This window comes from Micropterus dolomieu, linkage group LG06 (assembly GCF_021292245.1).
Source record: "Micropterus dolomieu isolate WLL.071019.BEF.003 ecotype Adirondacks linkage group LG06, ASM2129224v1, whole genome shotgun sequence".
Lineage (NCBI taxonomy): Eukaryota > Metazoa > Chordata > Actinopteri > Centrarchiformes > Centrarchidae > Micropterus > Micropterus dolomieu.
This window is the reverse complement of record NC_060155.1, coordinates 22,848,335-22,862,470: the sequence shown is the minus strand read 5'-3', so window position 1 is coordinate 22,862,470 and position 14,136 is coordinate 22,848,335. Positions and strand designations below refer to the sequence as shown.

The 14,136-nt window shown below is 39.1% G+C and overlaps 1 protein-coding gene across 1 annotated transcript in view; it reads right to left on the bottom strand.

Annotated features, from left to right (window-relative positions):
• ednrba (endothelin receptor Ba) overlaps window positions 1-4,680 on the bottom strand; it is an 8,452-nt gene extending 3,772 nt beyond the window's left edge. Inside the window, exons 1-5 of the mRNA XM_046052936.1 lie at window positions 4,466-4,680; window positions 3,395-3,874; window positions 2,414-2,526; window positions 1,274-1,478; window positions 539-688 (exon numbers count right to left, since the gene is read on the bottom strand). Coding sequence (XP_045908892.1) covers window positions 539-688; window positions 1,274-1,478; window positions 2,414-2,526; window positions 3,395-3,808 — 882 coding nt within the window. The 5' untranslated portion in view covers window positions 3,809-3,874; window positions 4,466-4,680. The remainder of the gene's footprint in view (window positions 1-538; window positions 689-1,273; window positions 1,479-2,413; window positions 2,527-3,394; window positions 3,875-4,465) is intronic.
• Window positions 4,681-14,136: the final 9,456 nt, after the last annotated feature.

Below are 14,136 nucleotides of genomic sequence, written 5' to 3'. Positions count from 1 at the left end.
CATGTGTCCAAGCTGACAAGTGCGCGCGCATGCACACACACCTGTTTTAAATTGTGTATGGCTCAGGATCCCACACACAAATAGGAAGACAAATACTAACACATACAGGCACACACACACACACACACACACACACACACACACACACACACACACACACACACATAAATCATTGTATAGTAAAAGATTGTGCTGACAGTTTTGACCCAGAAAAAGCAATAGTGAAACTTTGCTTTGCTTTTATTTTGTCTAAAAGATTGTTTTTTGTAAATCAAATCAAATTAAGTTGAAATGTTAAGTTAGGCTTGACTAAAGTCGGTGGTCAAAAGATATAACTGTATGTTTTATAGCCTTAATAGGACACACTTGTGAAGGTATGACTGGTTTTGTGTCAAGCTTTGAATATAAAATATTCCAGTTTTGTGTTTGCTCTTCCACTAAAATAGAAACATGTCATTTTAACTCTAAACACTCAATATGAAGACAGCCAGAAATCACTAACAAAAGGGTCTAAATAAGATGAAAGCCATCACTGAACCTGTTTGAGGTGGTCACTGAGAGTGATCTGGACACCATTCTTCTTCCTGAGCATCTCACAGGTCATCAGGGTGTAGAAAATAGCAGTGCAGGCCAACGGCAGGCAGAAATATACACTGAACAGCCACCAGTCCTTCGCTGATTTATAAAACTAAACAGAAAAAAGGGAGAACAGCACTAGACTATTATAAACATCTGTACAAGAGAGTTTAAAGGTGAAACATGTCAGAAGTCAATTTAATGGAACGTATCTCAAGGAGACTCAAGGGTGTGACTCAAATTCAATTGTTGAATTGTTGACTTGCATTTAAAAATCAATTCATCAAAGAACCTCAGTGAAATTAAAACTGATCTTTGTTGTTATTTTAAGGTTGATGGAAGACCTGTGAACACACACATATACACATACATGCAGGTGCTGCAGTATTTTCTGTCAGCCAAGAGAGTGATAACTGTGATATACAGTTTATTTCATTTTCTGTAAACTCTGTCTGACCCTGATCTAACCAGGAAGCTTTCACATTGTGATGGTGAGTATATGCTCTCTTATGGGAAGTATTCACATCCATTTATACACAAGTCAGGATGTGTGCCAACATGCACATCTGCATCTCCGTGTGTGTCTGTACTATAAATGTGCATGTGCAGGTTTGCAGTGTGCACAGCTGTGTCAACACGCACTATTTTTCTCCACGCTGAATTATATGTCTCTGAAGGTCTATGTGTCACAGCTCACCCTCATAAAGCCAGATTTCTGCATGGGGTGCAGCAAACAGATTCTCAGGTGTTCTCCTTTGTAGTCCATGGTGATCATGTCGAAGGCTATTGCCTCTGGCACAGCCAGGATGATGGATAATAACCAGATGAGCGCTATCTCAATAGCCATCCACTTTGGAACTCCGATTCCTTTGATACGGCTCCACGAGGCCACGGCACGATACCTGGAAGATCAAACATGTGCATTCTGCTAACCAACAAATGAACATTACTTAAAGGAATATCAACATTTTGGGAAATACTCTTATTCACTTTATTGCTGAGAATTTGGTGAGAAGATCAATATTACTGTCATGTTTGTACGGTAAATGTGTGTAGAGCCATCACCCAGTTTGCATAAATTAGCTCACCGCCACTCTAAAGCTCACCAAAACCCCAATGTGCTGTTTTTACTTTCTGTGTTTTTGTACTGATTAAACTAACAAGATAAAATGTGTGAATGAGTGCTCTAAATTACCTTTGGACAGAACCAGACTAGCTCCCATGTCTCTGTGTTAAGCTAGCTAACCGTCTCCTGGCTGTAGCTTAGTACATACCGTACAGACATGAGAGTGGTATCAATCTTTACATTTAACTCTCAGCAAGAAAACAAATAAGCATTTTTCACTATATTCTTTTAATAATTTAATGGAAGTTAATTTTATTTTTAATGGAATTTAATTTTTTAGTGGAAGTTTAACCTATATGCTGTCTAACTGTCAAAAACCTTCACAGGATCTATTTGGTTTTATTCTGAGATATTGATTATCACATATCTCAAATGACAAAACTGAAATCTACATTCTAGCTTTTTTAGCCATTAAGGCTTTTTTGAAAACTATGTATCTGAAGATTATGAATATGAAAATAATAAATTTTAATAAAAATATCAGATGTAAATTCCTTATCCTAAGCTCAGTGTGGTTGACAGTCATGTGTGTCAATGTATACTATTGATCAGCAATGCTAAAAGCAACCAGAAGCAAGGAGGTCAAAAATCCTTGCTCCCACAATGGTTCAGTAATTCCTGACTGTTGATGTAGCGTTAGGAAATGGAAAGAGGCGCTAATGTGAGAGGAAGTGTGAGTTTGGGTTGTTCATTGGTTGTGGCCTGGTTTACCTGTCAATACTCAAAGCACACAGACTCAGCACTGTAATCCCCACTGAGGCTTTTTGGACAAAAGGCACCAGCTTGCACAGAGTCACCCCAAAAGGCCAGTCCTCCGCCAGGAGCTAGAGAGAGAGAGAGAGTTGATGACTGAGTTAAACCATGAGAAGGAATGAAGCAAATTATTGTTTTCCCAGGCTCAGGCATCCAGTGTTGACCAGAAATGCGTGAATCTGAACTTATCGGTTTCTGTGAACATCCAGAGTTGTTTTCTCCTTGTCAGGTTTAATGCTTTTGATATTTTCTTGAAAACATAGTGAGTCCTCTTTTTGACCTCAAGGCATCGTAACCCAAGTAGGTACAGTAGCTCAACAAAACTCTGCTAAACCTTCACAATAAGGGACTTTTCATGTCTGGAATTTGAGTTTAGATCAATTGAAATCATATGGCCCTGTATCTCCTCATACCACCCTATCTCTCTTGTCTCTGCTCTGGTATGTGCAACTGTGTCCCTGCTGTTTTGACATGCTTTCCCCCTTACCTAAATATACAGATACTTTGGCCCCCTCTCTCTCTCTCTCTCACACACACTCACACACACACACACACACACACACACACACACACACACACACACACACACACACACACACACACACACACACACACACACACACACACACAATGAGCCCAAAATATAATAATATGTCAGAGACGAAGGGATATTGAGGGGCTCAGAATCCTCAAAAGTAATAACATGTAGGAACTACTTGAAAGCCCCTTTTTAAGAGTGTGTATGTGCACACTCAGGTGTGAGTGCGTGTTAGGAAAGTGTGTGTTTGGGAGGGATTTAAAGTCCAATATGCAGCAAGATTGAATTATACACAACAATAGTGCAACAAAAAAATCATTGATAAGCTAAGGGACTTTTGAATTGACTGTAAATAGAACTACTGCCAAAAAATCACCATAAACTTATATGGTATAGCTCACCTTGTAAACATTAATGGGAATGCCGATGATGATGTGCAGCAGGTCTCCGAGTGCCAGGCTGCCAATCAGGATGTTCGGCCCGTTACGCATGCACCTATTCTTATAGATAATTCTCAGCAGAGTGGAATTACCAATAATACCCACAACAAACACCAGGCAGGACACCACCGTATTGATGTACTTGAAGGTGTCTCGTATTTCTGTGGGCCCAGTGCACATGGGAGGTAGCCGGCGGCGGGGCATGGTGATATTGGGCCTCATCGGACCCTGCACGTCTCTTTCTACGAGTCCAAGTCTCTGGGTAACAGTAAGAGGGTCCTGTGGCACTTGTTTCTTTGGCTCCAGCTGCCCACTGGCCACAAGGATGTGACCAGCCAGGAGGAGTAACTCCAAGCAGAGGAGATGAGTCTTCATCCTGGAGTTTGGTTGTTAATACGGCTTTTATCCAACAAGGCTGCAACTGATCCTCTTTGAGTGCGCCTAGAACACAAATACAAGAAAGTACTGTACTCAAGCCTGTTATTTTACTACAGGGGCATTATTATTTCATATGAAAAAAAAAACAACCTCAGGTTCTAATGGGCTCCAGGATCCAGGATTTATTATGTAACCTTAGCTCACTCTGCTGTCATCTATATATAAACACACCCTGCAGAAACATTATAGTACTTTTTAATTTAGGGACTGTACAAAATTAATATAGGGAACGAGTACGTCAGAAAATGGATAGGGCCTTTTTGGCTGAAGATAGTGTAGTCTGACATTTTTTTTGAGAGATCTATTTATTTTAGCCATCCCTTGAAACAAAGTTAATAGTTTTCATATGCAGAGGAGAACAGTTCTGTTTCTGTATTATTAGGGTTTTGTGATGCACATTAGAAGTTATATGATTTATATAATAAGGTTTATTTACCCTAGTTCAGCCAACACTTATTAACACTGTTATATTATTTTGACGTTTTGCGGGGAGAAACATAAGGTTCAGCCCCCCACCACCCCAATTATTTTCATACAGTCCCAAAATCAGTCAATTAATTTTCTCCAGTCCCTGCTGTTTAAGCTTCTACTTACCTAACTTCTATCTGAGGTAGAAATTCTTCAATATTTGTGCCTCTTAGATCAAACTTCCCCAGTAACTCAAGCTCTCGGGACAGAGAAATGTCCCCAAAGCGGATGGTTGCTGGTCCTGCAGAGACAGTCCAGTCATCTCCAACTGCAGCTATCTTCTTCTGTAACTGGAGCCAAAGTGAAAAAGATCTGTGATCCAGAGGCTCCAGTCTGCTCCTCTGGTAGTTCACTCCTCTCTAGCACTCACTGCTCAGTCTGAGTATGCACAGTCTGAAGAGTCTGAGTTGATCCCTGCCCTCCACCCCCTCCTCTTCTTAAGTAGAGGAGGGGGTGGAGAAAGGCAGGATGTTCACAAGTTATTCAATGTTCAACAGAGTTCCCCTATTTTAACAGAACAGAGTAAACTCATAATCAATTTGTATTATGGTATATTTCATCCCCTAATAGCATCAACAATTAATTTTCCTACAGATTTAATTATTACTATTAGGTTTGTCCTATTGAAATGTTTTTAGTTTGACCTTACATTTGTAGTCTCAACAACTGGTCATTGTACAGCACCTTCACTGCGTCAGTGCCCTGAAAACAAGAAATATAACTCAACTTTAGTTTTAAGATATGTATGTTGTGTTGTTTTCTTATTGACAGCTCGCTGGGGTTAACGCTGCTGTCTTTGTGATATCAAACATTAGCTTAGCTAAATAAGTGTTATGGCTTTTTTATGGGTAGCAGGACAAGTGCAGCTAGCTCTAATGTTATGTTTGTTACAGAAGATTAAATCATTTTTTTTTTACATTTCTTACATTCATATTCTTCCTATTGTGTACTTCTTCTTTCAAAAAACAGAAACCTGCAAAATATTGCAAAATAAATTGATTTAACAGTTTTATACTGCACACTACTGTGAAAACCAGTATGCAGTATGTAGTACATACTACATAAAGCATACTGCAGTCACTGGTAGTATGTAGTAGGCGGTTCTGAATACTGCATGTCTGGACCAAAGTGGTGGACCGACAGACCAGCATTGCTATCTCTAGAGCCACGCTGCTAGCATAGCTAAAAACATACAATGATCTCTCCCTATGTGCCAGTATTTCTTTTGTGGGTCACAAATCATAATAATGCTATTAATGCTAATTTAGCATTTACCAAACTCTATATGAGTTTTCCTAAAGCAAGAAAACTCCTGTACTGTATGTATGTTGAAGGTGCTTTATGCCACATTTATCTGCATTTTCTCTTGTGCTGTCTAGACCACACCTGTATTGGCCCAGTGTTGATCCCCCCATGTGAGGTTCAGATTTTTGTAAGAAGAGTTACACTCAGGCCAGACGGCCATCAGCACCAGATGTGTGTCTCTCTTGATAGATTACCATCTCAGTGGAGCCGTAAGAAGTTATATTAGGTAGACACTGTGTTTTTCTACTTTTTGCCTGCTGCATGTGCAACCCAGCAAGAGAGTTCAAGAGAAAGAGATGCTTATCTTTGTAAAGGTAGTTTTCTACTCACTAAAATGGCGTAGTCTGCTGTACTACCAGATCTTAGAGGATTATGTTGAGTGGTCACAGAACTCCACCCACTGCATGTGTGTGTGTGTTGTTATTGTACAAGATCTCACCAATCTAGCAGTATTTTGGTGCAACTTCCTGATTTTGTAATGTTTTCATAAAATATGTGTTTTGCCTGTCTTTACTTAGTTTTTGTCAACACTGTCAGACACAATAAAAAGTTAATCTTATTTATTTAGTCTTATAATGATTTAGAGCTTTAAAATCATTGTGTCTACACCATATACGTTATTAAATGTTGAATATTAACTTTTGTTAATTTTTTGTACTATTTCACGTGTGCTTTTTTAAAAACTTATACATCATGCAAGTTCATCATTAGCATTAAGTATACAAAATAACAATTTGGGGTATAAAAAACACATTTTTAATTTCAAAGTGACCATGAATTTAATAAATCAACTGCATTGTAGAAACAGACTGTATAACCATATGACCATATAAATTTAAAACAAAGAAAGATCCATCTGATGATGGTGGTAGTAGCCTATTAATTGTTCCTTTTTTAGTTGAATTGTATGTCAGCCCAAACTGTTTTTTCTGGTGTGTTAGGAGACATTTCTTAAGAAGAAGAATTTATATTTTTAGACATTGGGGATACATACAGTAAGAAAATACTGTAGAACTACAGTCTGTGTTGAAGAAACAAAAGGGGAAATGATGTATATTATAAATAGAGGTCAATGAAACATTTCACGCCATGTTACTATTTATTATGATCATAAATCGTATTTAAGCCTCCTTTGAGGATGATTTGGATGTTTTTGTCAACACCTTCAAACTATGTGTTACCACCGTCTGACATAAAACCTGACGGTGTTGACGTCTGACGGTGGTGACGTAAACACACTTATTAACATGACATGCACGAGTGGTATCCGGGAGCCATCTTGTTTTCCCTCTGTTGCTAGCTCCCTCTGGCCTCTACAAAAAATGCATGTATTTATGTCATAATTTCAAATAATACTTTCTATACAAAAGAGATGGTGTTGACACATTATGGTTGATATATATATTTGTTATATAAATATTTTAAAAAAATGCAAATTACAGGAGCTTGTTCGACCATTGCATTTAGTAAATGTGGAGGTTGGAAAGGGGGTCCTCGGGGATATAGTTGACCATATAGTTGCCTGATTTTATTACTCTTTAATAAGTATCTGACGGTGTTGACAAAAACTTGGGACACATTTAGAGCAATCAAAAAATAAGAGTAAATATTGTTGAAAATTCACTGCTTCTAGGTTTAAAGAGTTTTTTCACTCTATTCTTTCATTTGGCCTATATAATATACATTTAAAATATTATTTTCATCCTTTTTTTCATCAAATTGAAATGAAATCTCTTGTCTGAGGACAATGGATGTTGTGGGTACTGGGCTGTCAAAAAAGCATACAATTTCCATCCATTGTCAACCGCTTATCCTGCGTACAGGGTCGTGGGGGGGCTGGAGCCAATCCCAGCTGACATCGGGCAAAAGGCGGGGTACACCCTGGACAGGTCGCCAGTCCATCGCAGGACCACACATAGACAAACAACCACTCACACTCACATTCACACCTAAGGGCAATTTGGGAGACACCAATTAACCTAGCCTGCATGTCGTGGGAGAGAGAGAACCCACGTGGACACGGGGAGAACATGCAAACTCCACACAGAAAGGCCGGGGCAACGGGGGTTTGAACCACAACCGTCTTGCTGTGAGGTGCCAGTGCTAACCACTGCACCAACGCGCCGCAAGCATACAATTTATCATTTTTAAAACAAGTATATGAAAATAAACTACATTTGTGCAGATGATCAACCCTGGTTGTTTTAAATAAGAAAATAAATTTTCAACGGAATTAGCAGTTTTCTTAGTGGGACATGTTTTTGTCAAAATCTCAAGAATCAGTGAATTACCAATTTTGAATTCCTTGAAGACTTTTCATGTGATTTTGAAAGTATTACGCTATTAGTAACCTATAATATTGTCAATAATGTCACCATATACCCATTTTTAATCCAAATATTGCATTGATATAACCATATTATTGGTATATGTAGTATTTGTAGTTACCATATTGTTACCAAAATATTCATATATTACTTAATAGTTTTGCCTCATCGCTATATTTAAATGTGTTTCCCTCTTATTACCCTTTTACATACATTTCAGTCTAATATTACCCACCTATACCTTTTGTTAATACCAAGCTATTACCTGGTTATTACTTTGGTAATTACATGTCATTGCTTACTTAATTATTAACACTTTATTATGAATCTATTACCAGACTATTATTATCAAGCAGTAATGTAGTGCTATCAGATTTTCCACTCATTCACATATTAATTATGTTCTGTTTATTTATCCATCCAGTTTTTAAGATTTGGAGAATCTAGAATGTGTGCTCCTGTTCCCGTTTCAAACAGTGAAATGTTCAACATGCCATGTGATGGCAATCACATTATCATGCCTAAGATGCGAGGAGCAGTAAGTGAGCCTTGTGAGTAGGGAGACAGTCATCTGGCTCCGATTCAAGACCCCGAGGCAACAAGCACCGAACACTGAAACTCTATATGACTCAATAACTTGGGTCTCTAACGAAGAGAGAAATGTTCTTGGGAATAATTAACATGAATTTTATCACATTAACCACCACCACCAAAATCCAAAGGAAAAAAAGGGAATATTTACAAAATCTGGGTTTAGAGGAATTTAATAGTTTGGGTAAACTTAACAGTACATTGGGAACAAAAAAAAATATATATATAACCCCATACTGTAAATACAGAAAGACATCTAGCACAAAAAATCTCCTCAAAGGCTTTTTAAAATATTTGATAAACACATATCTGGTAGGGGCACCTCACAGCAAGAAGGTCGTGGGTTTAAACCCCGGTTGTCCTGGCCTTTCTGTGTGGAGTTTGCATGTTCTCCCTGTGTCTGCGTGAGTTCTCTCCGGGTGCGCCGGCTTCCTCCCACCATCCAAAGACATGCAGGCTAGGTTGATTGGTTACCCTAAATTGTCCTTAGGTGTGAGTGTGAGCGTACAGTCTATGTGTGGCCCTGCGATGGACTGGCGACCTGTCCAGGGTGTACCCCGCCTTGCGCCCGATGTCAGCTGGGATTGGCTCCAGCCCCCCCGCGACCCTGTACGCAGGATAAGACGATGTTGACGATGGATGGATGGACATATCTGGTAATCACCTGGTTTAATTTATATTTGAAATGTGGGGGATGGGACTTCATGCAGTCACTGGGGCTAATGCTAAGCTAGCTGTTGATGGTCAGTAAATACCTCCAAACCATCAGCTGGCTACTTATTAAGCCATGTGTTAAATAGAAGCTTTGAAGTTAAGGCACTTCTGATGGAGCTGGGCTGAGTAGAGAAAGTAATGTAACGAGAACTGCTAACTAATTACTAATTATTTTGTTATAGACTAATTAATAATGTAATTACTTTTACATTTTAATAATATGTGATTATACTTTCAAGTGACTTGCCCAAGTTACTGCACAGGAATCTTTCAAGTGCTTACATAGTCTGCGTGACTCCACTAGTGTATGGCCTTTTACTTTGAAAGACGCCCTGACATCAATGATCAAAAAAATGAGTCAGTCAAGCTCATGTTTTACTATCTCCCATATTAACAGACTTTTACCACTCTTGTCTGACAGTGACTGATGTCCCAATAAACAGATTTACAATTTAAAGCAAAGAGGGGCTTGCTCTTTCCTCTCAGCATTGTCTGTGTTATTTATGGGAGCATCCTGCACTGGTTAATATGTAGAGAGCCCCCCCCATCTCTCAAAGACGGTTCCTTTAAAAGCAGAAAATTGTCTTCAGATATACCAGAGTAGAACAAAGCCCTGACTTGTTCTGAACAAACAGAGATTTATTGCCTTCGGTGTCAATAAGAGGACACCTTACCTAACACACAATACACCCTCAGATCACACTCTGGTAGAAGCAGGACATACTGACATTACAGCTGAATTATGCCCACTGTTGTGTTGTTGCACATATTTCTCGAGTATGTCTAAGAGTCAGATCAGGCTGACTGGCCTTTGTCCTGCAGCCTTGTGAACTGGCTAGTAGGTTAATAGATAGTAATTTGCTCTTACTTTATTTGATCTATAAAATATCAGCATCTCTTGGTTGAGTAATTTCTTCCCTCTATCAATTATTTGTCCTCTCTGTTTTTTCCTTAAGTGCCCTGGTCCTGGTTCCATTCCTTCAACATAAACATACTAGTAAAGAGTTTTTTTTGTAGATAATTTGTTGTGATATTTTATCTTAGCTTAGTATGTAAATTCTAAACGTTTTAAAAGGATTTTATCAGGTAATCTCATTGAGAATAATGTTTGAGTGCTTAGTCACTGAGTAATATGTACTTGATAATTTGCCATTAAAAAGAAAAGAGAAGCGCTCAAATGAAAATGGCCGTGTTTGACCTTACAACCCTGTCAAAATTCATGCACTGGGCAAATAAGTACATATTGTACAGAGTGTACTACAGTGTACTACTTCTTAAACAAGTAGGTGGGAGGCCACCCGATGGCCCTGTATACTGTACTTGCTTGCACTCTTACATTTACATGTATTTCATATTTCAAGACAGGCTAAGGAAAAAATATCTGGTCTTATAAAGGTTTCTGACTAACATACTAAGCTAGCAGAAAGTGGCTAAAATCACCATGATTTATCCAAATTAAATCTTGGGGTGAAATATACTCCTTTTACTGTTCGAGTAAACTGCTTCACAAAAGAGTCATCATTTTAGGCAGTTATGAGGCAGGAGCAAATACATATTTTGAATACACAATGTGAACTTCTTGTTTATAGTTGAAAAATGGGAGTCTCCTGGGGAAATCAGGAGTTGGCAAATATGGCACTGAGACCTTTAGTACTTCCACAGGAATGCTCAACCAACTTTTGGTACATTCTTCCATGTGATAAATATGTCACAATCACAGTCAGAACCAGAGCCCATCCCTTCCTCTCTAAATGTTTTAACTGGAAAGGCGAGCAGACATATTGTAATGACAAGGGTCTTCCGCAATGATAGGACTCACTGCTGTTACAGTTGTCATACAGAAAGCCTTGTTTCACAGGCGCCTGTTGTAAAATGTGCCGTCTGTCTATCTCCTTCTTTTCTACTTCTTCCATTCCCCTTTTATCTTGGCACCCTTTCTCTCATCATTCTTCCCTCAGTCTTTTCTACAGCCCCCATCTATGTCCTTTACCCCCTCTAGCCATCTCCGGGGTTTGATTTTCCCTTTTACTGAGAGACAGAAAGGAGAGGTTGTGCCCCTCGTTCCTCACATCAACATTACACACTGATGAAATGACTAAACTGCAGCCCTCGGGCTACCCCTGCACCCAGGATGCAGCGCTGCATGTGCTCGTGTGTGTGTATGTTTATCCCCCCTTAGGCCATCTTCTTTTCTCTCTTTCCCTCTCTGGTTGTGCTCTTGTGATAATGGTCCATTAACACTGAGCCCTTCATGACATCAACACAATACACTCTTGTGTGTGTTTATTGTCTAAAGGTACTTCTCAATTCTTCAAAAGAGCAAATATGCATGAGTAACAGAACACACACAGCTAATATGAGAAAACCTGCAGATTTTTCACAAGCACCACAAAGAGAGAAGAAAAGGCGGAGAGGAAATTTCTCTAACGAGTCTGGTATGTATCTGAAATATTGTGCTGTTGCTTGGATACATGTGTATTTTTCCAGCAGATATTAGGGCGTCAAGCTGAAATAGTCCACATATTGTACATGCTGGTTGGTATACGCATCTGCTATGAGTACCATGCACAAACACACGTATGCAGAATAGAGACATAATGTGGACTATGATAGAAAGCTATAATAACACGTTGCCATCTCTCACATCATGTGTGCTATGCGTGCATGTGTACTGTATATATGCTTTGATAAACATTTAACAGATGTTAAATGTCCATGTGACCATTGAAACAGAACCTGTTTGCAGTGATTAAAACTTTTTTGCACAAACGTTCTCCTTCTTTCGCTTCTCTCCTCCACTCCATGTTTCGACCATCCTTTGGACTCTCAACATGAAGTATAAATACCTCCCTTATGTGTATATTATTTCTTCTACACCTCCTCCCTTCTGAAAGGAAAGATTAATCTTTACTGTCTCTGTTGCTCTCCTTCCTCCTCCCCGGAAGGCTGCTGTGTTTTTTTGACATGTGGCCTCACACACACACACACACACACACACACACACACAGCACCACCAGCGTGTAAATCGATTGAAGACACATTTTCACCTTGGATGGGGTCAGGATCGCCACCGTGCTTATCTTTGCAAAAGACAATAATGTAGTCTCATCCGGTGGGAGAATGCAGTGGAACAGAAATTTTGCTTCAGTGTCAATGTTCTGGACTTTGAGAGACTGCAAGGAAGAGAGCAATAAAGGATTCGCTATGAAGGAATGTGACTTTTCCTAATTAAATTTTCCCCCCTCTGTCCCCCTCTGTCTCTTGTTCTTTAGCAAAAACCTCAAAGTAATTAAACCAATTCAAAAATAATTATTACACTTTTCATCCCCCTAGCATCAAAACTTACCGCATGATAGTCTTCATATGGTGTAAGCAGCAATAGAGCAGCTTAGTGCATGTAAAATGCATTTGAAAAAACAGAACATATTTGCTAATCTTTCCACACAAACAGCAAAGCTTCTCGTGACAGACTTATTCAACTTTAAGTTATTTGTGTTGCTTTTATTCATCAAATCATCAAACAACATGCTCCATTATTTGCTTCTACTCTTAAATTAAACCGACCCATAGCAAAACCAAGCCAAATTCTACTTGCTACCATGTTCTAGAGATGGGTAGTTAGAGTGAAATAAACTAGTTTGCTCACTGTAGCTAAATAAACAGTAAACATGTAATAAACAAGACCAACAGCCATGCTAGCAGCTCTGTGAGGCTGTATTAAGGCACAGGCGTGCTTTGAGCTAAATGCTAATGTCAGTATGCTAACACGCTCACAAGGACAAATCTAACATACTTGTGTTTATTAGGAGTTGTTTACCATGTTTACCATCTTATTCTTGTGTGTTAGCATGCTAACATTTGCTAAATAGCATTAAATGCGAAGGACAGCTGATGATCCTATTACATTTGCAGGTATTTCGGTATCTCGTGTCGGGCTCAGACCTGGCACGTCGCACATAATTGTTGTGGATTGTTGATCTTTGTTGTTGTATATTTTTATGTTGTCATTTTATATATTTATATGTTCACAATATTCTCTTCCGTTGCGTTACTTCTGCAAGGCACAGACCCAGAATAATGCACATGTATCTGCAACATTGTTCTTCCATTCCATATTTATATATTTCTACATTTATTTAAGTTGACTGTATGTTTGTCTACGTGTAGCACCTTATCACCACAGCAAATTCCTCGTATGTGTAAAACACTATTTGGCAATAAAGCTCCTTCTGATTCTGATTCTAAATCAACGCACTGAGCAAATAAATGTGACCTGATGATGGCACAAGTGGAAAAGTTAAAGGGGCATTATGGAGTTTCCAGCGGCCACTAGCGGTGCGGTTTTAAGATTGCAACCAGGCGTGTACTCGTATGCGTGCTCGCTTGAACTCATGAGCGAGCATAATCCGAAACACAACCGCTTTCATACAGAAATCCTGCAATAAATGCAGAAACACCAGCATGCTCAACACCGGCTCTGGAACATTACTTCATTCAGAGCAGCCAGCCGCATATCGGCATAATCCTCCTGGAAAAAAGGCAGAGCAACAGCGGCTATAGACAGGCAGGGAGACAGCTTCACACAACATGCTGGAAACTCAGGTAAACCCCTACTGCAACGTTACAGTAATAGTTTAATCAGCTGCAGGTTGAACTAATCCATGCTCGTTACATGATCATTTACATTACATTTACTGCATTTAGCCTATGTGCTACATCATTAGTTCGCCTGCTGCTTTCAGTAACTATCTTTATTATCTGTGTATCATTCACCGGAGGCTCAGCAATGTCAGCACAGCTAAATGTTTTGGATGATAACGAAACGGGTAGTGAGCTGGGCTGAATATTATAATGAGATTG